This window comes from Malaclemys terrapin, chromosome 3, assembly GCF_027887155.1.
Source record: "Malaclemys terrapin pileata isolate rMalTer1 chromosome 3, rMalTer1.hap1, whole genome shotgun sequence".
NCBI classification, from domain to species: Eukaryota; Metazoa; Chordata; order Testudines; family Emydidae; genus Malaclemys; species Malaclemys terrapin.
Window position 1 is genome coordinate 85,103,695 of NC_071507.1, and position 26,305 is coordinate 85,129,999.

Here is a 26,305-nt window from a genome sequence, read left to right on the forward strand (position 1 = left end):
ACAAATTGCCTAGGGAGGTTGTGGAATCTCCGTCTCTGGAGATATTTAAGAGTAGGTTAGATAAATGTCTATCAGGGATGGTCTAGACAGTATTTGGTCCTGCCATGCGAGCAGGGGACTGGACTCGATGACCTCTCGAGGTCCCTTCCAGTCCTATAATCTATGAATCTATGAATAAACCAGGAGGGCTAGAAAATTACATGTTTTAGTGAAAGCTGGGAGTTTTGTTTTTTAAAATTGAACTATCCCAAAACTTAGGACAAAATCAAGAGAGTTCATATTACTGCTTTTCCTCTGCTGTGCTGTAAACTGCTGCTAGCAGGTGGTGTATCTAAAGGCAAACATAGGGTTACCATATTCTGTACCTCCAAATGGAGGACACTCCACGGCCCCCGGCCCCGCCCCCAGCCCCGCCCATACCCCCTCCCCAAAGTCTCCGCCCCCTCCCCTGCTTCCCGCGAACATTTGATTCGTGGGAAGCCTGAAGCAGGTAAGGGGGGTGTGGGGGGGAGGAGGCGCAGCCCAGGCTGGCCCCCCCAGCGGCTCCAGCCTGGGTCGGCTCGGGCCCTGGGGTGCCGGCCCCGGCCCACCACCCCCGGCCCGCCCAGCACTGCCGGCCCCCGGCGCACCCCCGGCCCGGCTCCCCGGCGGCCCAGCTCCCCGCGGGCCCGGCTCCCCGCCGGCCCGGCCGACCCGGCTCCCCGCCGGCCCGGCCGACCCGGCTCCCAGCCCGGACCCCGGCCTGGCACCGCGCCCCCGGCTCCCCGTCCGGCCCTGCGCCCGGCCCTGCACTGCGCCCCTGGTTCCCGGCCCGGCACCATGCCCCCGGCCCCGCACCGCCGGCCCCGGCCGAGCACCACCCAGCCCTCCCGATTTTCCCGGACATGCCCGGCTTTTGGGGATTTCCCCCCGGACGGGGATTTGAGCCCCCAAAAGCCGGACATGTCCGGGAAAATCCGGACGTATGGTAACCCTAGCAAACAGTCTTCACAATTTTCCACCATCAAAATAATGAGCAACAGCTGTTATCTATGCAAAGGATTATGACTTCTCAGGCAGGATCAAGCATGAAGAGGTAGTACGCTGGCAGGCAGCCTTTATCGCGGGCGTGTCTGTAGGCGGGAGCTCGCTCTCCTTCGCGCACCCACAGCCCCGCTTATAGCAGCAGCCGCCTCCTGTGCCCTTGACACAGCAAGTCAAGAGGCGGGCAGAAGACTGGAGAGGGCATAAGGGGGGGGACATCGACCAATAGGAGACAAGCAGCCACCTGCCAACAGCCAATAGCGGCTGAGAAACTCGCTGCTTTGCTCTCCGCGGGCGATACCGGCTTTGAGCTTTTACGACGTCACGCTCCCTCCTCCCACCACGCTACGTTACGCAGCCGCTCTCCTCCTCCGAGGCTGGGTAGGGGGCGGGGTGCCAGGGGCCAATGAGCGGCCAGAGCGCCATGGCGACGGAGGCGCGGCCGTAAAGCTATAGCCTAGGGGCGTCCCGCGGAGCCGGTTTGACCCCAGTGCCGGGGGCAGTTGTCATTGGAGTTGGGGACGCGGAGCGAGTGTGGTGATCGCCGCCGCGCTCCCTGCCTCCTTACCCCCCGGCGCCCGACACCCCCCTGCCGCCATGGCGGGGGTGCTGGCCCGCAAGGCCGCGGACTATGTGCGGAGCAAGGACTTCAGGGACTATCTGATGAGGTGAGAGCGGCTGGGCCCGGCGCTGCCCTGCAACTGGCCGCCCTGCCGCGCGCGGGGGCTGCTGTGAGCCGTTTAACGGGCCTTTCGGCTGGGTCCCTGCGGGCTCGCCGCGGCCTGTCACGCTCCGACTGTGGCGCTCACGAGCGGCTCCTGCCACAGCCCCGCAGTGCGGGGGGCTGCTCGGCCGCGCGGTGGCAGCTACCGAGCCGCGGGGGGCGGTCCCGGCGCGAGCCGGCAGGGGAGGGGAGGGGCGGGGGGGCTGGTGGCGCGCTTCGACCTCTGTCCGGGGAGGCCGCGGAGTGACTGACCCGGACCTGCCTCGCTATGCGCCCTGCTGGCCTCCGGGGCAGGCCCGGCTGTGTCCTGCCTTTAACGCCGCGAGGTTGGGTCAAGGAGGTGGTGTTCCCACAGCCCCCGAGAAACCCCTTTCCTCCGCGTAACGTGCGCCTGCGTAGCCAGGCTGGTGCCGCTCCCATACCTCGCTGATTCGCTGCTGTCCAGTGGCCAATCGCAGTGGGGAACTGGCCTCATTTACAGCAAAGCGCTGTGTGTTGTTAAAGCAGCAACATCAATGCCTGCTCCGTTTTCTCGTGTATAAATCTATCGTAATTTGAGTCATGCAACACTCAAAGGAGCCCAAAGTATACTTTAAAAACAGGCTACAGAAACCTTGCAACGTTCTGCTCACCCTTTTTTAATGGATGGGCAATTTAATTATTACTGTCATCGTGGTTAAGATGGGGGTGTAGCAGTAGCATTTGTGTTAGGGCAGATAAACTGTCACGTCAGTTTTACAAGGCAAAAATGGTATATGCTCGTACTTTATGATGCAGGCTCTAATTACATAAGCATAAAGAGGTCAAATAAAAGTTTTACTGGCAAAGTGGGCTGTAGTCCACGAAAGCTTATGCTCTAATAAATTTGTTAGTCTCTAAGGTGCCACAAGTACTCCTGTTCTTTCTGCGGATACAGACTAACACAGCTGCTACTCTGAAACCTTAATCAAGGCATTTCTTGAATTTTGAGTGATTGACTTTGAAAACTTAATGTTTTTATAATATTGTTTTTGTATATAATTTCTTATCTTTAAAAAAAAAAACACCTCCAACAGCTGGAGCCATATTCATCTCCAACTTGGGTCATCAACAGAGTTTGGACCTTTAGAGCCACATTACATACATAAGTGTTGCAACTAGAGGTGCAGGGGGTGCTGCAGCACCCCAAACCGGAAGTGGTTTCAATTATATACAGGATTACAGTTTGGTTCAGTGGCCTACATCACCCCCACTATAAAAATTGTTCCATCACCCCAGGTTACATTCTTCTACCACTTGAGCTGATAGGTGTAGTAGACTATCATCTAATAGTTATTCTATGTGGACCAACCACTAGAAGTGGTGAATTACACACTTTGCCAGGGGATTTCTCAACTATTTGCTAACAGCAGAGGAATGTAGAGTCTTGGGTGTCATAGGTTCAATTTCAGGTTTTGGAGGGGAATGTTACAATTAGACTCTTGTGGGCCCCGACTTTTCTTCTTGTAGCCACTCAGTACTCAAATAGAGTGGCTTCCTTCTTCTCTTCATTGCCTGTCACCAGCTGAATTTACAGGAAAGAGTCTCCTTGAACTCGGTTCCTGTGTCTAGTGCCACAGTGGCCTACAGCAGCTGTGAGGAGCAATTTCCGGGAGGTCCTGCTCAGCCTCTGCAGTTCTGGGGTGGAGTGAGGCTAGTAAAAATGGAGTCCTCGCAGCCTTTAACTCCCAGAATCTAACAAGTCTCTACTGAACATATGTGGGGTTTGTGGTTTTCTCCCCCCCCCTCCCCCCAGAGGCTCATAACTTGGCCAAATTTGAGTGAATTTTCATGCGGACAGCATAGGGCATAGATCCCTGACATCAGGGCAACCCTGCCACTTTCTTCCAAATTTCAGATTCTTGTGACAAAGCATGGAGGTGCTAGAGCTTATCAACAAAATGGTTGTAAGAATTTTTTTAACACTGGCAAAACAGTGAAATATTTTTCCTGTTAATCTTATTTTCAGAAATACTGAATTATTTTGACTTAAAATATTTTTTTACATCCTTTTGTTTGCTTGAGGCACACAAAGACCAGAGGAAATTTCAGCCCAAATGATTTAAGTTTGGCAAACTTATAAGTAAGTGAAAACAGAGTCGTATAATGGTACACTATTATTATTATAATATTATTATTATTATCAGGCAATCTTAACTCAGGAACCAGCTCTGCTTATAATATTTTCTCAATACTAATGTTGCTTGGTGTCAAGAAAGCACAAAAGACCTCAAAGGAACTTTCTGTCTAGTATAGACACAAGCAAGCATAATATACAGGAGATGGTGCAAGCCTTGGTGAAGAAATCTTGTAGTAATCAACATTTAGGCTTTGTGGGAGAAAAGGAAATTTGGCGCCTGCTAAAGCAAGTTCAAACAGAAAGGGTAGATGAAAAGTGTGAAGACATGAAGAATTCCAAGACAACAATAAGGAGACTATTTGAGTCAAAGCAAAATGAGGGAGAGTCGGAAAAAATGGGAGCAGACATGTAGGCATGGCTAGATATAACTCAAGGACTCCAAAGGTTTTCAGTACAATATATTTCATCTAACACTATCCTGTGAGATTGGAAGTGTCCAGTTGTGCTAGTTATAACAGAATTGAACTTGGAGCTGGAGCATGTATCTATCTAATGTAAATGTATGTCGTGTACATATCTAATAAAACCCTGATCTGATTTCTTTTTTAATGGACAAAAGAGACTGATATTCATTGTGATCAGTCATCCCACCTTAAGAACGTTACCCATGCCACATTCCAAGATGTAGGAACATTTATTTTTCTTGCAAAAAAGATGGCTGGGGGTTGTTGTTTTTTTTCCCCAGTTATTTTAAAGGCTTACCAGTCTGGAAGGAACTTGCTAAACAGGATACCATATTCTTCCAAATCTTAATTTCTTTAATGTTTCAAAGGGCTCTAGTTTCATGGAATGTGTTGATTTCTACATACAAATGATACTTATTCGATCCTATCTCTTACTGAATTAGTCTCGGTTCAATTTTTACAGTTTTAGTGCACTGGAAGTTTCTTTTTAAGTTGATTATTTTGTCCAGTGTGTATTTATAAGCACCACTTTGTATGAACACTGTTTCCTGTCTTACTGGGAGCCTTTAACAGCGATCTTGATTCCAAAGATTGAAGTTGAAGAATTGCAAAGACTCAAAGGATACCAGCCCAAAATCTCCATCTTAGCCATGACACAGGAAAAATCCCCCCCCACACACCTCTCCCCAAAAAATCATGCCTTCAAATTGTGTTGTCTTCCTAGGCTCCTTTTCCAAATTGGCCTTTCCTTCCCAAATTGGCTTTCCTGGAGAAGGTTACCTGTCTACCTTCCTCTTACAGGGATAGCAACATATCATGGGGCATTTAGATGGATTATGACTGAGACAACAACTTTGCAAGTCATAAAAGTGCATCTGTAAATGCATTTTAAATCAGGCTCATTTAATGGGTAAAATGTTTAAATTCATAGTGGGTTTTTTTCCAATCCTATACCCACAATTCACTTTTGACAGACAAACTTAGTGCCTCATATGTCTCAAAGATAGATGTTGATTCTAAATACTGTAATATAACAAGCTATCCTATTAAGCTGTGTTCTAAGTATAACAACTCTTAAGTTCTGGTTTCTCTGAAACGATTATTAAATGGGGATCTAGATGCCTGTATGTCCAATTATATTTACACAATTGACCATCAGTTTTTTACCTACATTTTTTTTCAATGCAACCGTAATAGGAATGTAAGCCACAGATAGATCTTTTGCGGTACCTGTTGATTAGTAATCTTCTTAGATTTGAAGACAGTGGATTATCATTTGAATGCTTGGTGACTGAAAATAGCTGGTTCGGAGCTAAAAGGTGTGATTAGTATGTATCTGAGGGTATGTCTACACTGGCAAGTTTCTGCACCACATGTTAAACCACTTTTATTAAAACACTGGAATTAAACCACTGTTGCGTGTCCACACTGTGCTCCTTGTGATGGTGGAGCACATCCACATTAGCTTTTGCAATGGCAAAGACAACAGTGCATTGTGGTAGCTATCCCACTGTACAGTTGGCCACAGGGTGCTTTGGGAAGCATTTGCAATGCCTCAGGGGGCAGATACAGGGTCATATGATTCAAGTTTCCCAATCCCATTGTTCCATGGGCATCCTACTACATTGCCAGCTGCTTTTCAACTGGGGGGGAGTGTGTTACAGGGAGTGTGTGTGTGTGTGTATTGATGGGGGTGGGGAGAGACATTGTGTTTTGGGGGACAGAGAGTGTATCAGCATGCTATATTGTAAGTTCAGACAGTGGCAGGAAGCAACCAGTCCTGAGGCAGGGGGTGGAGGAAACGCTGACATCAGTCTCTCACATCACTCATACACACACACAGGCACACACACGTCTGTGTTCAACAGGACGAGCATTTCACATTAATGGTTTGCTTTGTGTCCCGGAGTAGATTAGCACAACACGCAAGCGGTGCTTTGAAAGGGGCGTGCATGTCTCCAGGGCAGAGGCGTTCAAAACAATTAGCAGAGCAGTCACTTGAAGTATTATGGGACAACTCCGGAGGCCAATTACAGCGCAGAAAGTAATCAAGTGTCTACACTGGCAATAGAGCACTGGAGCCTCTGCGCAGATACTCTTATGATTCTCGTTGCAGTGGAGGTTTTTTAGCAGTGCTGCAACTGAGGAGTTTCTGCGCACAAAGTGGCTTGGCAGTGTGTACATGTCTGCAGTTTGAGCTCAAAAAGCTACTTTATTGCACAGAAACTTGCCAGTGTAGACAAACCCTGAACCACTGGCAGAAAGACTCAGTTGCCTAGCATTTCTTGCATCACTGAAATGAACATTGCAAAAAAAAGTTCTAATAAAATTCTTGCTTTTAATTTCTCCACTGCAGAGATGCCCTGCAGGTATTGTAAATACAAATGGATTTTTTTTTCCGCACTAGTTAGGATTCTGAAGTAGTTGGGATCCATTGTACAGGAGTACACTTTGAAAATCTTCTAAAAAGTTTTGGAGTCTATATCTCTTGTAGCTAAACATTGCAGTAGCAGTCCCATGATCTAATATAATTAGGGGTTGTTTTGAAGCAGGTTTGTTCCATTCCTTGCAAAACATGAACAGTTTTATTAACTCAGGTCACTTAAAATGTGACTAGAAATTCTAGTGGTATATTTGACTTGCATTTAAACAGAGATACAATCCCCTTTTCAAAAGACTGCTCTTACTTTCAGTGACAAAATTATGAACTGGGACTAATTGTTTTTGACCCTCAGTCCTCCTTGTTGATAAATTTTTAAACAAGAAGTGTACTTCAAAGTAAGCTCTTCAAAATGTGCACATAAAATATGTACACTTTGGCAGAAGTTGAAGGACATTGACTTCTAGGACTCAAAGAACCTCTTTCTTGCCTGTAGTTTAGTCACAATCTTTGTTGCTTTCACTCTTCTAATTCTAAACTGAGAATTTAGAGTTGTTTGGATGGACTTGGCTTTTGGGAGAGGAACCCATCTCTTGTGCAATGTCTCCTTAATGCTACCCATCTACTATTCAGATCTTTCTCTCTCCAGCAGCTGTGTAACATAGAGCCATATAGAAAGGTTCTCCTGGGTGGGGCAAACACAATTTGGAAATGTTTTGGGGACTAGTCATCAAGGGATTGAAGGATTACTTTCTTGTCTTTGCAAAAGGCTAAAATTCCTGCCATGTCACTAACCTGTTAGCTAGGATTATTTTATCACTCCTCCAAATAGACTGTCCTCAGTCTTCCCACTTTCAAAGAGGCTGAAAGTAAAGTTTCTTAGTAGAATGGTACCTCTGGTCACCAGGACAAATCATTGTAGCTGTGTAAGGTATTGTTTCCTCACCTCTGGGGTTGCAATATCTGTGATCCCAATTTGTGCAGACCTGGAACAAGGAGTTAAAAATCTAGTGACAGCCCAGCTATAAATGGTAAGGGCTGAGACTACCAATATTCTCCTCCTGCAATTTAGGAAACTGATTGCATGAGAGACTGAGGGGTGCCAGTTGAGAGCCACTTCCTGAGCTGTACCTGTGCCTCATCTACAACTCAGGACAGCTCAGTGTGAGGCACTATTAAAAGCCAGCAGAGCACCATTGATTGTCTGTTAGGGTTTTATAATACACTGTTATTCATGATTGATAGAGTGGCCCCCAAAATACCCTCTTTCCTGGCTTTGCTCTCATGGGTCATCATGGCTTATAGATGACCCACGACAGACATAGTAGGAGGGGGAGGAAATGACACATTTTCCATCTATGCTTGCCCAAGGCAGTTGAGACAGTTGCTGGTGAATGTGTATGCTTGCTATAGTCATTTCATGCCTCTGTCACCTTGACTAGTTCACTGCAATATACTTATTAATATTAATAAAAACACTGACCCAGGAACCTATCCTTGCAACAAAGCCCGATGCCAACTCTGTCCACATATCTATTCAAGTGACATCATCATAGGACCTAATCACATCAGCCATACCATCAGGGGCTCGTTCACCTGCACATCTACCAATGTGATCTATGCCATCATGTGCCAGCAATGCCCCTCTGCCATGTACATTGGCCAAACCGGACAGTCTCTACGCAAAAGAATTAATGGACACAAATCTGACATCAGGAATCCTAACATTCAAAAACCAGTAGGAGAACACTCCCAGCGCTCTTTTAAAAAACAAACAAACAAAAAAAAACACCTCCACGAGGGGCATGGCTACCAGTGCTGGGAGCATGGCCTACACTGGCACTTCACAGCTCTGAAACTTGTGGCACTCAGGGGGGTGTTTTTTCACACCTCTGAGTGAGAAAGTTGCAGCGCTGTAAATTGCCAGTGTAGACAAGCCCTAAGCCTTACCTGTTGTGACTAACCATATAGTTCTCTCTCAGGAGAAGAGGGGCTTTGCTTTTGAGGGGTTGCACTTACCTTTGTGGAGATGGCTAACGGGATATAACCGTTATAAAGAGTATTTAGAGGGTAACATTTGTATTCTACAATTGTTAGATATTTTAAGTTTTAGTACAATAACTTAATTGAGAAAAATTGCTGCAGCATTGCTTATGTCTTCCACTTTTCCATTTAAGATCAGTAATTTGAAGGAAACTAACTCTCTTCTCTGCTCCTCTTTCATGCGTCGTCTGAATGGTGAACCATAATGAACGCTGACAACATAGTACGGTAAGAAAAAGCTTTTTCTACTTCGTTTCAGCTGTTTGTAATCTTGCTGTACTAGCATTGTTGTGAACTGACCTGACTCCGTCTAAGGAGGTGCATTGCTAACCTTGCTAGGACTGGTGAGTTAGTAAAAATTTTCCTCGCCTCTCTACTCCCATGTGTATTAGGGTAACAGTTCCCTCACGTAAGGAGGACTAAAGCAGCTAAGGAATCAGAAAGATATGGGTTTCCTTCACAGCCCTCTCAGTCACTGTTTGCTAGGGGCATGGGATTGATTTAGAGCTCCATCTCTGACTACTGCACAGTCATGTGTTGTTGCTAGATGAATTAAATGTTTTATTTTTAACATGTTTACTTCAGACCGTAAACAGCACAGTCCCACAGCTTTCACTCTAGACTTTCTCTGATGGTCCAGTTATCTTCATTACTGAATCTGGAAATCATGACTCACTGTATTGTGGGATTCAGAATACTTAGTTCTGTACTATGGCTGAATACATACTGCTATAGAAGGCTATTCTAGCCTACTTCCCGTGTAGACTGAAGACAGCCTGTACATGTGAAGTTGCACTTTATTATATTTCTATTGAATCCTCTTACTTTTTAGATGAAAAACATAAAACTTCTGAGGGAGTCGGACTGAATCGCTGAGAGGATTGGAAAGGGGATTGTGGAGCCTTTTACCTCTTGGTCTCTAGTTCAAATGTGGTCCAGATCAGTAGTAATTGAAAGTTACCATTTGATGGCAGATTAGTGATTTATGTGAAACAAGTTGAGTGGACTCTGACTTTTTTTCTAATGAACACTCCTATATCACAATAATCATAGGATTTGGTACCTTTTGTAGGCAGTTTAATAAGGAATCAAATGCTGAATGAACATGAACTACCCTCCAGAACAAGAAGCTAGCATTAAGTCTCCTAAGGCTAAAACTGTTTTGAGGGTAGATGGACAGCCACTTTCCAGTGCTATCATTGTGTCAGTTCTCAAGCACTAAATTCCACTATTTTAAATGAATCCAAAGAAAACTGTAGAGGTTCTTAAAACAGTATTAGTGACAATATGCAGTATGTGTAATTCCGGTTACACTCAGAATTTGCTTAAAGTGATGCATTAGCAACATAAACTTAGTTAGGAAGTGGACTGGAATGTACCTCTAGTCACATAGAGCTGTAGTTTTAAACAGAACATTGAAACTATTACAATAACTTGGTTATATACAAGCCCCCCCAATAACAGATCACTGTTGCTGAATTTCTGCTGCTGTGATTCTAGCTATTACAGCGTATATCAACTTATATTGGTGTCTCAGAGTAAGTAGTAGGTGTCACTGTACTACATATGCCTTCACCTAGACATTGCCATTAATGTACAAATGAAATACCATAACTCAGAACGTTCTTGCTTGTGAGTAGTAATGGATTGGTTAGATTTTAATTAGTGATTCCACATGCATTTTCTTTTCCTGTCAACTTTCATGTTCTTCCACATTTTCAGTAGTAGAAATGGAAGTCTTTATACCTTCTCTAGTCTTGTACTGTCCTTCACAAGTAAATTGTGTCACACTATTTAAACTTCTTAAACTAAAGTGTTTGGATAAAATTTTCAGAAGCATCCAAGTCCGATTGTCAGGCACTTAAGTCACTTTTGGCAGTGTTACTTTGTGGTGGTTAGCCTTGCGTAGGGTTACCATCCATCCGTATTTCCCCGGTCATGTCCGGCTTTTGCATCTCTGAATAGCCGTCCAGGAGGAATTGGTAAAAAGGTTAAAATGTCTGGGGGGGTTTTCTCCCTCGCCCGCCTCCCTCCCTCCCTTCCATGCAGAGTGCGGCTGCTGATTAGGCAGCTTGGCCAATTAAGCTGCTCCCATTAGCCTCCAGCAACCAGAGCCCTCCCCTGCTCCCCCCTCCCTCTGTCTGCAGCCCTGCGTAACACACAAACCAACCCACCGGGCAGCGTGTTTTGCAAACACGTGGAGCCAGAATGGTAAGGGGAGTCCGGGGGGGGGCAGTCAGGGAGCGGGGGAGTGTTGAATGGGTCCCCGGCCTCCACCTGCCACTCCCTCCTCCGCCTTCCCTCCCTGTGGGTCCCCTCCCTCCCCCCCCCCAGGGCCGTCTCTAGGCACCCGCAAAGCAAGCAGGTGCTTGGGGTGGCAAATTTGCAGGGGCACAAGAATCCAGCCTGGGAGCTGAGAACCAACAGGGAGCCCTGGGAGCTGTAGTTCCTTGGTTAGCTCCCTGCCCTATAGAGCCAGCCCTGGAGCAGGGAAAGAACTATATTTCCCAGCATTCCCTCAGCCGCAATTAACAGGAAAGGGAAGGAGTGTGGAACTGAAATCTGCAGCTTGCTGTAAATGGTAGGGACAGAGCCAGCTCTAGGTTTTTTGCCGCCCCCCACAGCCCTGTGTTGCCCCAGCCCTGGACTCTCCCCCACCCGCACCCCCCTGTTGCCCCAGCTCTGGCCCCCACCCGCACCCCCTGCTGCCCCAGCCCTGGGCTCTCCCCCCACCCGCATCTCCTGCTGCCCCAGCCCTGGGCTCTCCCCCAAAGAAAGAATTGGGGGGACTAAATGGACATTGCACCTCTCTATCTGAAGCCTAGCAAGGCAGGTACGTGGATCCCACTAGAATTTAAAATGAAAAGTAAGGGAGGGGAGGCTCTACTAGACTGGGCAGCTTTAGATATAGTATCAGGCACGTAGGAGGATTTACACTTCTGAGCCCTGGAAGCAGAAATTGACTTTTCCTTTCCAGATTTAGCTAATATTCAGAAAGGGAATCCAGCACCTGCCTTCCAGATTTGAACACCCTCAAAATTCAGGAGTGCTCAAGCTCAATTTGGGCAGCTGTTACTTCATTTCTCCCAAACAAATATACTGATCCACTGTAACTTGCTGTAGAAAAAGTAGAATAAATTGAGCAAGAAATGCTTCCCAGTGGTTATTAGGACTGGAATTGCTATTTTCAACAGCCATTGCTTTTTTTTATTATTATTATTAAGTTTTAGTTTTATTTGTTTAAAAGGAAGACAGTGATATTGCATTGGCAAATTCCCCATAGAAACAAAGAACGGAACAAAAGAATAATAAAGGCACCTCAACTTTTCCTCATTTATGTAGGACAGTCTTGTAATATGCATCCAGATATCCTCCAATCACACAAGCTGAAAATTGTTCCCCTTTACTGCAGTTCTGTAACCATATGGGAACCAATCCTGTCTGTGTTCTGTGCACATCCAAAATTCCTGCTGAATGACCCGCCCTGGGAGCAAGTTACCAGTGACCCAGGGCTGGGGCAGCAGGAAGGTGCAGTGGAGAGGGGGGGCGGGGCAGCCAAAATTTTTTTTGCTTGGGGCAGCAAAAAACCTAGAGCCGGCCCTGCCTCTTTCCCCCCACCCCCCCTTGCCTGCTTGTACTGCCAGAGCCAGAGGCAACTGCTGTCTGCTGCCCCCGGGTCCTAGCGTCCCCCATCCGCTAATGGGAAGACAGGCTGCCCTTACCCTGCCCTTCCACCCTAGCCCCGAGCCTCTCCAACACCCCGAACCCCTCAACCCCAGCCCTCATCCCCCTGCACCCTAATCCTCTGCCCCAGCCCTGAGCCCCCTCCTGCATCATGAACCCCTCATCCTCAACCCTCATCCCCCTGCACCCTAATCCTCTGCCCCAGCCCTGAGCCCCCTCCTGCATCATGAACCCCTCATCCTCAGACCCACATCCCTCACCCCTGCATCCCCTCCTATCCCCAAACTCCCTCTCAAACCCCCTCCCCCCTTCCCATACACCCCGTCCTGCCCTCAAACTTCCTCCCAAAGCCTGCACCCCCTCCCTTTGCACCACCTCCCACCCCCAAACTCCATCCCAGAGCCTGCACCCCTTACCCCCTCCTGCTCACCCACCCCCTGCCCCAGCCCGGAGCCTGCACCAAGCACCCCTCCTGCACCCTAATCCCAAGCCCAGGACCTGCACCCCAGACCGCCTCCCTCCACCCAACCCCCCCTCCCAGAGCCTTAGGCAGGTGGGTGGGGGGGTTCTGGGCACCACCAAAATTTCTAATCCATGCGAGTGGATAAGGGTCAGGGCAGTCAGGGGACAAGAAGCAGAGAGGGGTTAGGGTTCTGAGGGGGGCAGTCAGGGGGTGGGGAGTGGATGAGGGGGGCTAGGGCGGGGCTCCCTCCCCTCACCCAGTGTCCTCTTTTTTGATTGTGGAAATATGGTAACCCTAGCCTTGCGACCTTAAACACATGAGGTCACGTCTCACTGTAGTAATGTAAAACTGCAAACCTTGCTACAAAACAGCACTTAACTCAGCAAAACTGATCATGGGGATTATTTTAGTTGTTTTTTGTAAGCTTTCTATTTCTTTTCTCATACATGGGCATCCACTAGTCCAGTGGTTCCCAAACTTTAACAACCTGTGAACCCCTTTCATTAAAATGTCAAGTCTCGCGAACCCCCTCCTAAAAATGAATACTTCCAGGGATTTTCTCCTTTACCTGAGTATAAATTATAAAAGCAGTGATCTTGGAAATACACAATTTGTTTTTATGACATGCTTATTACACACTATTTATTATTATTATTTATCATTACAGTATTTTTATTACATTATGAAAACAGCAACACTCTTCCAAGATCTCACTATCGTAGCTTGTATCACTTTGAATAAGCCTGTTATAAGACAAGGCTCCTATGTTTCATCAAGGAGTATCAAATGTGAAACAGCAGGAAGGTATTTAAGAAGTCAACTCAAAGAGTTCCTCTTACACAAGCATTCAGGTCTTGAGCAGTCCAGGCACACAACGCACATTACAACAAAGCTTAAACTTGTTCTTCATAATAATTTTAAAAACACCACTAGCTGCCTATTTAATTTTAAAAACAGCAAAAAATATCCACCTCCTTTTCCATTTCTTATAAGGAGAGTTGAAGTTTAAATCTCCTCAATGTAATAGATAGGCTTGCTTTGATCTGCTTAGCTCTTGGAAGCCCAGGGGCTCCGGGCAGCTGGCCCCGTGCTGCCCGGGGTCCTTAGGGACAGCTCTGTCCGCCATTAGGGATTTTTTTCCCGAGAACCCCCTGGAAAATTTTGCGAACCCCAGTTTGGGAACCACTGCACTAGTCTGAACACTGCTAATGAGTTAGATCTGCTTATTCCACCACAGTAGAGGCAGTTTAGATTTTATCTTCCTTCCTTTGAGTTGGAGATGGAAGCAAAGCTGTCTCTATTCTAGTGCACAGGTAAAATCCACAAGCTCCTGTCCAGACCATTGGATGGCCCTCTGCAAGAGAACTAAAATTACAGGTGAAGAAACCCATTTTCCCCCCTGCTTCTCTCCCCCATATACTCCCTTGTTCTGAATCACTGGAATATGTGTAATGTTAATTTTAAAATAGATGCAAAAGTGGTGTTTAATTGGCTGCAAAGAATTCCAGCTTTCACTTGCAAATAGGTATCCTAATCTTACCCCTTTTTGGCCTTAGCAGTTAGCCAACTTGCTGGTCTTGTGTGTGTGGTTTTTATTAGGAGGAGAAATTCCTGGTGGGTATTTATTTGATGCAGTCATATTTATTTATATAGAATGTACCTAAAATCCTGTTTTCCTGGACACAGTTCCAAGCCTCTTTCAGCCAGCACTCTGCACCAAAGCTTTCTCTCTTACCGATTTCTCAAGATCATGCTCTGAGTTCTTATCTGGGTTTTTTGCTGCCTTTTCTCTGTTCCTGTGGTGTTTCTTCTTTCTTCTCTCATGCACGTGCATGATACACAGTTGGAAATAAATGCAGGGATAAGGGTTTGACTTATCAGACCCCAAGAAACTCCTTGAACCGCATGGCTCAGACACTGCCCAGACTTGTATGCTGTCTAGTCTTTGGTCAGTGGTTTTCCATTGTTTCAGCTACCACTAAACAAAGTGCATTTAACTGTTCTCATTTACCTAAATGAAAGGTGATTATTGCCCAACAGCTTCCACAAAGTGGCATGATTGCCCGGAGCCCAGACCTGCTTGTTGGGAGCAATCTAGCATCCATCATAATGCTGGAATGCCCCCTTAAGTTAGTCACTGAGGGTTTTTTTTTCCTGCCTTTTATATTGAATAATGGTTTGGAGAATTTCTTGTATGAACAAGATGCACTTTTTGTTTGCCTAGGTTGGCTATAGACTCTAGCATAAACCTGAGGTTACAGTAGTGACCACAGAGTGGGTTCTGTTGCCACTTGACAGCCTGGGAAGAATGGTGTGTTCTGTCCTTGTTCCTCATGGGACAAACTATGCCAAACCCATCTACATGGGCTTGGGAAAGTGGGGAGGATTTTTTCCTGCAATGGAGAGGATTAGACCAGGGGTCTCAAACTCAAATGACCACAAGGGCCACATGAGGACTAGTACGTTGGCCGAGGGCCGCATTACGGACACCTCCCCCATGCCATCCTTGGCCCCGCCCCCACTCCACCCTTTCCATGAGGCCCTACCCCCATTCCAACCCCTTCCCTGAAATCCACACCCCAACTCTGCCCCCCAAGTAGGGCAGGAGGGGTGTGGGGCTCAGGGCAGGAAGTTGGGGTGTGGGGTGCAGGAGGGGTGTGGGGTACAGCAGGGGGTTGGGCTGCAGAAGGGGTGCGGGGTACAGCAGGGGGTTGGGCTGCAGGAGGGGTTTGGGAGGCGGGCTCCGGCCCGACACGCACTGGGGGCAGGACTGGCCGCCTGCCTGCCTGTCCCCGCACCGCTCCGGGAAGTGCCCGGAACCTGGGGGAGGAGGGGCACAGGGGTCTGTGTCTTGCTTTTGCTTCAGGCACCACCCCCAGCATCTCCCATTGGCCAGGAATGGGGAACTGCGGCCAATGGGAGCTGCTGGGGGCGCTGCCTGAAGCAAGAACAACACACAGAGCCCTATGCCCCCCCTTCCCCATGTTTCAGCCGCTTCCCGGAGCGGCAGGGGGCAGGGCAGGCAGGGAGCCCACCCTTCTCCCGGTGCGTGTCGGGCTGGAGCCGCTCTAGGTAAACGCTGTGGGGGGTCGCGAGGAGCCCGCGGGCCGAAGAAAACAACCCCGCGGGCCGCATGCGGCCCCTGGGCTGCGTGTTTGAGACCCCTGGATTAGACCCTTATTTGACAAGAGGTGTTTTGTTTTGTTTTTTCCACTTAAGTGTGCTTGAAAGCTGTCTCTATTCTAACTTGAAAGGAAGCTCTACCACACTACTCTTCCAGAACTTCCTTTCTTAAAAACATGTAAGAATAACGTCGATGATAATAGAAAAAATGAAATCTTTCAAAATTAAAGGATAAACTCTTTGCTTCCTTCCACTTTATTTACAGCACTTTTGGGGACCGGTAGCCAACTGGGGACTCCCTATTGCTGCTATTAATGACATGAAGAAATCTCCAGAGATCATCAGTGGCCGAATGACATTTGGTAAGAAACAGGGTTGAAATTGGGACAGACTTAAAATGTCAAACTACTTAGTCCATAAAAAAACTTTCCAAATGCTACACTTCAAGCACTAATTTTAGTTTAATATACCTATAAACTCTCTTGTTGCATCTAAAATACTACGGATGTAAGTTTTAAAAAGTAACTAGTAGCTTCTGGGTACTTTTTTGAGTGCCCAACTTGAAACATCTTAAAGGGGGCAGATTTTTTTTTCCAGAGGGTGGATTAGTGTAGATGGGGAGGCTCTGAAAAGTGTCTCAGGGGTGGGCATTCAGAATCAGAAGTCGCTTTAGAAAATTTAATCTCCTTTGTCTACTACTGTAAAATGTTAGTTCCTGAACGTTTTCCTAACTTATTTCCAATGTTAACTTGCTACTGCCTCCCTCTTGTACCTGGGTTCTCACTGATGCTGCTTCTATGTGGTATGGGATTTAAGTTACAATACTTGCCAACTGGAGAACTGAAAGGGAATGTCTTCTGAAGCTGCCTGCACCTTAATAACAGAATTAAATTGCCTTTAGAGAGTAACAACTGTCTATTAGAAGGTTTTCTACAAATGCAAGGGAACTACAATCACTCTTTAAAACTTCTCTATACCGTTCATTCACTCTGCGTTCTGTTCAGAAGATTTGCTGCTAGGAGATGCAAGAATAGTTTCATTTAAACACTTGCTTCTGCTTTCCTTCTGACATATTGGATTTCCTTTCTTCTTGCATGATAAAAATAAAACCAAACAAAAATCCTTTTTAAGCACCAAGAGAGGGTTTGCAGTGGAGAATCCCAAGCAGAGGGAAGCACCTATCCCAGAGTTCAGGCGTCTATCTCAGAGGGGGAGGAGTTAGTACACACCTCTGTTTGGCATTTCCCATTAGCTAGTTTAGGCTGGCTTTTGTTTAATCTGGAGAAGAGAATCATAGAATATCAGGGTTGGAAGGGACCTCAGGAGGTCATATAATCCAACCCCCTGCTCAAAGCAGAACCAATCCCCAGACAGATTTTTTGCCCCAGATCCCTAAATGGCCCCCTCAAGGATTGAACTCACAACCCTGGGTTTAGCAGGCCAATGTGAATCCCTTTTAAGTTTAATATACAGCTCTTACTTACATAATGATGTTTATATTAGCCAAAGTATAGTGCCTTCCACTTAATTTGTTCAATAGTCTTTTGAGCAGATTCCCTCCAAAGCAAAAACGTGCTGCTTATAACAGAAAATATGACTTCTACCCATTTAATTTGATTGCTTCAAACAAGTATTATTGGATAATTGAGTCACTGCCTCTTGAACGTTGCTCTCAAGATGGCCAGTATTGCTTACTGAGATGGAAGACCCCTTTGCAGGGCTTTGGAGCTGTGCTCCGGCTCCGCTTCAGCTCCAGGCAAAAACCTGCAGCTCCACTGCTCTGGAGCTGCTCTGTGCTCCAGCTCTGGGCTCCGCTCCAAAGCCCTGCCCCTTTGGGCATTGTTACTGACATAAACATTGCTTTGTGCATGCTAGGTGGCATTGCTTAAACTAGCCAATGGGAAATGCCAAACTGAGAGGTGTGTACTAACCCCTGCCCCTCTGAGATAGATGCTTCCCTCTGCTTGGGATTCTCCATTGCAAACCCTCTCTTGGTGCTAGATGCCTGTTTAGAAAGAAGATGGAGGAGAAAGGAGGAGGAAAAGGACCTCTCTCATAACTTTTAGCCAGGGGTGTCATTTCAGAAAAAATTGGGGGAGGGGGAGACTGTTTAACATATAGAAGGTTGTGTGATTATATTGCATTCTGCAAGATCTCGGGGTTGGGAGGGACTGCTCCCCTTGCCCCATAGCAAATGCTGTCCCTTCTTTTATCCTAGCGGTTTGGTTACTCACTTGTGATGTGGGAGACCCCCTGCTTCAAATCCCCCTTGCAAACGAGGGGGAGAGGGGACTTGAACTGGGCTCTGACACTTCTCATGTGAGTGCCCTAACCACTGGGCTATGGGATAGTCTGATGTGGGGGCACCATCAAAGTCTCCTGTTGAAGTGGTTCCACTTTGGATAAACAATTTTTAAAAGTCATTGGAGCAGGGGATTCGATCCTGGGTTTTCCATCTCCCAAGTGAATGCTTTAACTACCAGGCTACAGTCATTCCCGTGCTCACTCATTCTTTCCCCTGCCCCCATGATGATTTTTTAAATTATCCACAGTGGAATACTTTCAACAGGAAAGACTGAGGCACCTAGTACATGAGGTAGTGTAGTCATGGTAGCATGGACAGCAGTGAGTGTTGGCACTGGCTAGGTGCCCCAAGTACTTACCCACAGGGTCTGGCAGTTTTGTACTCAGGGCTGTTAGCCCATGTCGCTGCTCGCTGCTTTCCATGCTACCCTGGCTATGCTATCTTTAGCACACTAGCTTGATGAGAGCTGACACAAGTATGTCCACTGGAGCTGGGAATCGCACCCCTAGCTCAAAGCATAGACGTAGCCTCCGGGAGTCCCATATCAAAATATCCCATTGCCCAGTGGTTAGGGCACTCACTTGAGAGGTCGCAAATCCCTGCTAAAATCACTTCTCCCCCTCACGTGCAGTGGGGATTTATGTAAGATCACCTATAGGGGCTTCAGCCAGTACACAAGCTCTGAATGCATCAGATTGGGCCCTGCAGACAAGTTAGGCGGAGGAATGCCTATCTTCCTGCAGTTGGTGAATCGCTCTAGGGCTTAGGCAGCCAGATGCCTGGCATGGGTCTGCAGTGTGCATGCTCAGTGGCAAAAACATAGGTGCCTAGAGAATTTTTACTGCAAAAACTTAGGTGCTGAGCAAGTTTAGGTGCCTACAGCAACCAGGGGCAGCTGAGTGGGAGTTTTATGAATCCCGGTGGGGCCTGATTCTGGGTTTTTAGATGTCTCAAGAGGAAATTGCCACTTTTAATCTAGCCCATGCTGCAGAAATTGATAAATAAAACACATCACTTCCTTTCCATCTTCACAGTGGAATTACCTTGTCCTAAGCAACTAATGAAAAGGGATATTTTGAAGTGTAACTTTGTTCAGCCTTTAGAGTCCCCTTACTATATAGTTGATGCGGGGTACTTAAAATTTTATTGCATTTACTGTACATGTTTTGCCAAGTCTTCGTTTTGCATAGGTAAAATAAATGTTTCAGGCCAATGTTGAAACTAACCATCTTCTCCGTGTAGTGAAATAGTGCATTCCAAGTGGGATGGAAGCTTAAACATCCATTTAGGTTTTGGGAGGATTTTTAAATAGTGAAATTACACAACTCTTCAAATATTTTGCCAAAGAACTTTGCTCTGTCCAATATATGTACACTACAACACAATGTTTAGTTAGCTAGTTCAGTTTCAACTTGGTACCTGTTTACAAGCAGAAGGTTATATGACTGTTAAGAAATAGTTTTGTTTACAATGTTGGATGCTGCAGTCATCCTCCAGTACTATTACAAAGGTTAGTAGGTGAGTGTTTCTCCCCACAAAGCGTTATTTTTGGTACAAGTTTCAATGAGTTGCTTTCATTTTGTAGAAAGTTTTCTTCCTTCTTCCAAATTTTCTGCTAGAAATGCAAATGATTCTCTTAAAATATAAGGCTTTCCCTTCTGAGACAAGGTCTGTTGTCCTATTGTCACAGAGCTATTTCACGGGGGCGCACAAAAGGTTTTGTTGCATCTGAATTTCCATCAAAAACTGAAAGTTTACACTACAGCAAAAATTTATTTTCCTTACCCTAAGAGCACTTAAATGGAGATTAAAATTGTTAATCATTTGCATGTCTACCTTAAGTTAGACTTTCCCTTGTAAGTTATCATTTTGGAAAATGTATAGGGCTTTTTACAAGGGGAGCGTTAGTTGCTTTTAAAAATACTTAATCCTTTCCTAGCAAGAACCATATTTAAATATGGTAAGAATTAAATTTTAAATAAGGTTCTTGCTAGGAATGTGCCAATAGATTCGTGAGGGCCTTATTTATTTAGGGCCTGATCCAACTCCCATTGGAATCAATATTGACTGCAATAGGAGATGGATTTGGACCCTGAACTGAAGATGCTTTGGTAACTTGTGTGTGGTTCTAGGAAGCCACTGAGAGATTCAGAGATCCATAGCTATTGCAACTCTGTGTTTCGATCCAAGCAAAACAGACAATTTATAGAATTGTTTGCCTCTGTTGAGGTGCTGCCATAGTAAAGAAGAAATGCATTCAGTAGTTGCTAAATAGTGGTTTGCCATGAAATGGTGTCTTAACAATTAGAAGTTTAAAATCTTAGGTGGTAAGTTTCTTAAACATAAGCCAGTGACGTTGGGTTTTTTTTTTAATTGCGGGGGCGGGGGGAGGGAAATGAATTTTTTTTTTGGTTTTGCCTTCTTCTGCAGCATGTGGGTACAGGTCACTTGCCAAGATTATCTGGGTATATCTCACTTAATTGTTTTCCTGCCACTGCAGAGACCTTGGGCATTGGTGCACCCTGGTCCCTCCTATTCTCTCCCTGTGGCTCATAATAGTCTAGTCTCCAGTGGGCTGTACTACTTCGGTCTAAATTTAATTGTTGGGTTTAGTGTGTGGGTGATGGTTGTGGCCTGCAATATCCAGACTAGATTATATGGTGGCTCCTTCTGGCATTAAACTTGGATTCTACGACTGACACTATGTTGACTCTGTTTTACAGCACTGTGTTGTTACTCTTTGACTTTTATGAGATTTGCCTACAAGGTACAGCCAAGAAACTGGCTTCTGTTTGCATGTCACTTCACTAATGAAATCGCACAGCTAATCCAAGGAGGACGACTGATGAAATACAGGTGAGTGAATTTTAAAATCTGGGTGGGGAAGGGGAAACAAACTGACATTTGCTAGGGATGTTCTCTGTACATGAATTCAGATTAGAAGGGGTGCAGTTTTCCATCTTCTATAATCAGCAATGACTATTAGCTGCCAGATTTTGGTGCCTCCTGCTGTAATATCCTATTGCTGGTTGTTCATCTCTGTCACAGAGAGCAGCTGCTGAGAAGGCGGGTTCCCAGGAAACAAATGGCAGAAAAGCAAAGCAAATGCTGAACATTTCATTTCCTCCTCATCTGCTGACACAATAGCTTAGGAACTCCCATCTTTTGGGACACTTTAAAAGTAGACTGCATAAAACAGGGAAGTTTAGGAACCAGTTTTGTTGTGGTAAGGTGAGAAACCAGATAATTTAGTAAGTCTTTTTCATACCCAGCCTTTGATTTTTCACAGTATGTTCAAGCCTTAGTCAATAATTGTATATAAATACTAAGACCTTCACTGAATTCTCCTGTTTTTCTTGGTAGGATGGAAAAGAAGAACTAAATATCTTTATCTGGGAAAAACAGAATGTGCTCCTCATCGTGAATTACAACAAAGGAAGAGCTCTACAGGTGCTGTGATGCAGACTTTTGCATTTTCTTCTCCATCATAAAATTCATCATGAATACAAGATCTTGCCAACACAAAACACATCAACCTTCCGTTAAATTTTGTAGCCTGCCTTTTTTGTAAAGTACTCTTCCGAATGTAAACAATTACATCTAACTCTTTGCTGCCTTACAAGTACTGACTTTACTTTTCTATTAATGAAATTACTTATCCAAATCATGTTTAATAATTTTTTTAAAAAGATGAGAACTTTTGTTTTTATTTAACCAGCTACATAACTGAATGGCACAGGACCATTTCATGCATCTTAAGCCTGCTAGATCAATGTGAACGTAGAGGTCAGTAAGACACAATTGTAGATGGTGTAATTGTTCTGCATATTTAAATATTTTAAAAACCATTTAACATAGTACTTGCAGAGCATCCATTCCTTACTGTTTCATCATTAAAATTTATACCAGACTTCAGCAAGACATTGCTGATCTAAAAGTATGCATTTGCAGGCTTGCCAGGTCACTCATTGCATGTCTGTTTTCAGTAATGTGACTAATGGATTTTACCTGAAAGGGCATGCTACTTACTTTTTTTTACATAATTCCTGGTCCCTAGAATCACCTTGAGAGAAGCAAGAATTTCTTGTAAACCTAAGGAGGGTAACAGGTTACAAACATGCATATTAAGAAGATTGGAATGTTGTGGATTTTTATATTTTGTTAAACATATTCATTTTGTGCAGGTGGGCCTCTGAAGGTCACTCCAGTCCTTATTCAGGCAAAAAAACTTCCCTTTCCTTCGGTGGGAGCCTTGTCAGGGTGAGATCTGAAGGATAAAACTCCATTGTCTGTTTTCCTCACATTGTGGCAGTCCAAGTGTGTGTGTGGGTTTTCTTTTTCTTTTCTTTTTTTTTCTCTCCTGCTTACTTCTTCATCACACTTGCTTGAAAGTGGCATCAGCAACTGCAAATAATGCATACAACATAAATAATGTATGTGCCAGACATAATTTTATTATCAGTAAAATGATTTTGGACAGTAAAATCTGTGTCCCAACTAAGTAATGTACTGTCAGAAAGTTTTAATCAAAATAATGGCAATAAATTTCAATAAAACTCTGATGCAAGTAGTCTCTTCGCAATGGAATGGAGTATTCTTCTTATATGCCAATATCAGATCTTAAAGGAAATCTCCTACATATGGGAAGTCTAATGATGGTCAAGGCCTCTCAGATAAGGGGCCATTTTTTGTTGCAATGAGCTGAATTTAAAATTAAAACAAACTGGTGTATGAAAATAGTGTTGCTGTTTTTACTGACTGTTGTGGAATTATTGACATACAGTTGACAGACTTCTTTATATAGAGAGAAACTTTGTTATTCTTTACATAAATGGGATTTGTTGGATCAGGACGGAGATAAGGAAACATCTCTCTGGAATTCTTACTGTAACACAGTGTAAATTGTACCAATGACAAATCAATCTCATTAGTTTTCACTTGAGGAAAATAATGTTGATCTTGATGTTGTTTATATCCCATTGATCAGAAAACACACAAATGGCCACTAACAAGGGGGTTACATGGATGTGTCTTTCAGCTGGGGGAATTTTTCAGTTGACAATACAAATTATGGAAAGGGGGGGACTACCAAAAATGCAAACTTTAGATAGTTTTAACAAAGCCCCAAGCAGCATAGCTATGCATCCGAAGAAGTGAGGTTTTTACTCACGAAAGCTTATGCCCAAATAAATCTGTTAGTCTTTAAGGTGCCACCAGACTCCTTGTTGTTTTTGTAGATACAGACTAACACGGCTACCCCCTGATACTTGACACCAAGCATCATTAGATTCATTTGAAACCTTAATGAAAACTAGAGTTAAATTGGTCAGAATTTCAGGTTTCTAAGGGACTCTGAAACAATTTGGGACTTCTCAGTGTTTGTTGCAAATATTGAGCATAATGCTCAAAATGAGGCAGAAGTCTAAATATTGTATAACTTCAGGTAACTGCATGACTTGGCTAACATGTTAACCCCCTCAAAACCAGTGTGGGGTCAGCTGTTCACTTCCTGAGTGTCTACTTACTTTAACAAAAGTGGTGGAATAGTTCATATTAGAATTTACCTCAATTCCTGAGTTCCTAAGGTTTGTTTTATTTCTATCTTTCTATAATGCCATAGAAATTAAAACAAAAGCAGAAGTGGAAAACTCTCAAGAAAATGTACTCCATAATCATCCCAAAGCTTGCATGCTTATCCAAACTGGGACTTCTTAAATGTAGTGTTTAACATCAGAATGAGGAGAAAAGGTGGCCATTAACGTGAGTGGGAGTTGGGAGGTGTCACCATCTCAAAAAATGAGGCCACTTAGCTATCTCAATTAAAGAATCTAAATCTGTATTTAGGAGTACATTTGAAAAGTTTTGCTAAAATTTGGTGTTTAACCACATTCCCACTCCCTAGTTCCCCTTACTTACGGCCGTTTCCTCCTTCTGTAAGTTGATATCAAGTTGGGTAACCTTGCCATAGATTTTCTGTATCAAATGCTCTGTTTTAGGCTAGGAGTTACCATATAACAGAACTTCTTTGCAAAACAATGTTTAGGAAAGCAGGAACTATACCCCCAACATGGGGTTTTTCACTACTTACAAATTGTGTGGTCTGCAGCAATAGTTGGGTTAGAAGTTCAAGAAGGCAGCAACTGCGCCTGCTATATTCATAAGGTGTCTAGCACATCACATAAGCTTTCAGAAATAAGAAGGCAGACTTCAGGATTGCTACTCAAATCAGTAGATATTCTGGTTGGCCCCACAAAATGAAAAACACAGACTGTTGCATTACATTACTAAAAAGTTTTCAGCATATCTAGGAGAAAGCATGTTATCTACTTCCCATCCTTAGCATTGTACAATGATCTGCCACCAGTAGGTAGTGGCAGATGGGCTATATACTGCTTGCGTCAGGAAGCAGGGCCTGCAGTGGAGTCAGTCTTCAGGCAACCTAATGAGGCCAGCAGCCTGTTTGGCTATTCCACCTGATTGATTGGAAGAGGCAGTAGACTGCCTGTTTAACCCAGCAGCAGCAGTTCAGTGGCTGCTCACAGCATTTGCCTAGGCCTCTGATAGCTCCTGCCTTGTTCCCAGCCCTGCTTCTGCCTTGTCTCAATCCAGGTAACTGAGTCCTGAACTTTGGCTTTGATTTCTGACTTTGGCTCTGAATCTTGGCTCTGGTACTTACCCTCTGACTCCACTTCAGACCCTGAGCTCCAATTCCTGACTGCTGACTCCTTCTCTAATCACTAGGCCTGACTCCTGCTCTGACCTCAAAGCACAACCACCTGCGTCCTGATCACTGGCAGTTTGGCCACCCCAACACAAATGATAAGGGAACTAGAGATGCAATGGTGAGCATGGAGTCTATAAAAGCCAACGTCTCCCATGGCGGGCTTGCAAGGTGTGCAGGGCTCCTGCTACCAAGTGCAGAATGCAAGCTCAAACAGCATTGCCTTCAGCTCCAGCCCCTGCTGTCTGTGAACCCAAGCTCCCTGTACCTGGCAAGTTCAACAGCAATCCAAACAAATTTTGTGGGCTCCTAATTTCGTGTCTGCCCTTATTTCTGCTATGTCCACCTCCATACCTGCCTTGTTTCAGCCCTGTTCCTGCCTTGGTCCTAGCCCTGCCCTTTGCCTTGCTTCACTCCAGGTAACCCAGTCCTGACCCTCAGCTCTGATTTCTGACTTTGAATCTGACCCTTGGCTCTGGCATCTGGCTTCTGACCCTGAGCCCCAATTCCTGACTACTGACTTCTGCTCTGACCACTAGACATGACTTCCCACATCCCAATCACCGACAGTTTGCAGCTTCTCTAAAATAAAGGTGTGCATCAAATGTAGTCCTAGCCAGAGCTTTTACAGGGCATAGGGATGCTGGCAGATTCCTCCTTTGCTCCTTGAATGTTGCTGGCCAGAGCAGTATTTAATGGGGAAGACTAAAGCACATATTACTGTTCCTCTGAAAAGGAGCACGTATGACCTAGACAGCTTGAGCTGCAAAAACAGAGCATGTATGCTAGTTTATGGGTGGTTGGCTGTGCTTGCCAGCTCCATGGGATTAAAGAATGGAACCAGAGTGCGAGTTGTACATTGTTCCTAATGCTCTCGTGAGACTGGAGAGAGATCTTGCCCTGCTCTTTTACTTTCATGAGGCAGTTGGGAAGAGAAAAACTACCGTTCTCCAGTTTGTCAGCCCTTAGCTCACCAATGCCACAGATGGTAAGATCTAGCCCTGATTATTCTATAGACTTTTCATGTCATTGCACCATGTTATAACACGAATGCATTCGGCTTGGTTTTACATATGTGGACAGGTCTAAATCACATTCTGATACTGTATTACAGGTATGGAAAGACCAGGTGCCTTTATAAACTTCTTGTGCATATGTGACTTAGGGTGCCTAGGGGAGCCCTCACTGGAAATGCCAAGATCAGGGTGGGCTGCAAAAGGGAGAGCAGATAGTCCCAAGACTGGTGGGTAACACTGAAGTTAACTCCCCAACCAGTC

General features: G+C 45.1%; 1 protein-coding gene across 1 annotated transcript; it reads left to right on the forward strand.

Annotated features, from left to right (window-relative positions):
* Positions 1–1,605: 1,605 nt before the first annotated feature.
* Positions 1,606–22,877, forward strand: MPC1 (mitochondrial pyruvate carrier 1). The gene is made up of 5 exons (XM_054021758.1): positions 1,606–1,691; positions 8,957–8,960; positions 16,268–16,364; positions 21,031–21,163; positions 21,671–22,877. The coding sequence occupies exons 1-5, from the start codon at positions 1,621–1,623 to the stop codon at positions 21,687–21,689; spliced, it is 324 nt and encodes a 107-aa protein (XP_053877733.1). The 5' UTR covers positions 1,606–1,620; the 3' UTR covers positions 21,690–22,877.
* The last annotated feature ends 3,428 nt before the right edge of the window (positions 22,878–26,305 follow it).

What these genes read in the sequence shown, in the direction of transcription:
- MPC1 (XM_054021758.1), top strand. Translation starts at nt 1,621, where the DNA reads ATGGCGGGGGTGCTGGCCCGCAAGGCCGCGGACTATGTGCGGAGCAAG. An exon ending in CAGTGGCCGAATGACATTTG is followed by an intron (nt 16,365 to 21,030) that starts GTAAGAAACAGG and finishes TCTGTTTTACAG; the next exon opens with CACTGTGTTGTTACTCTTTG.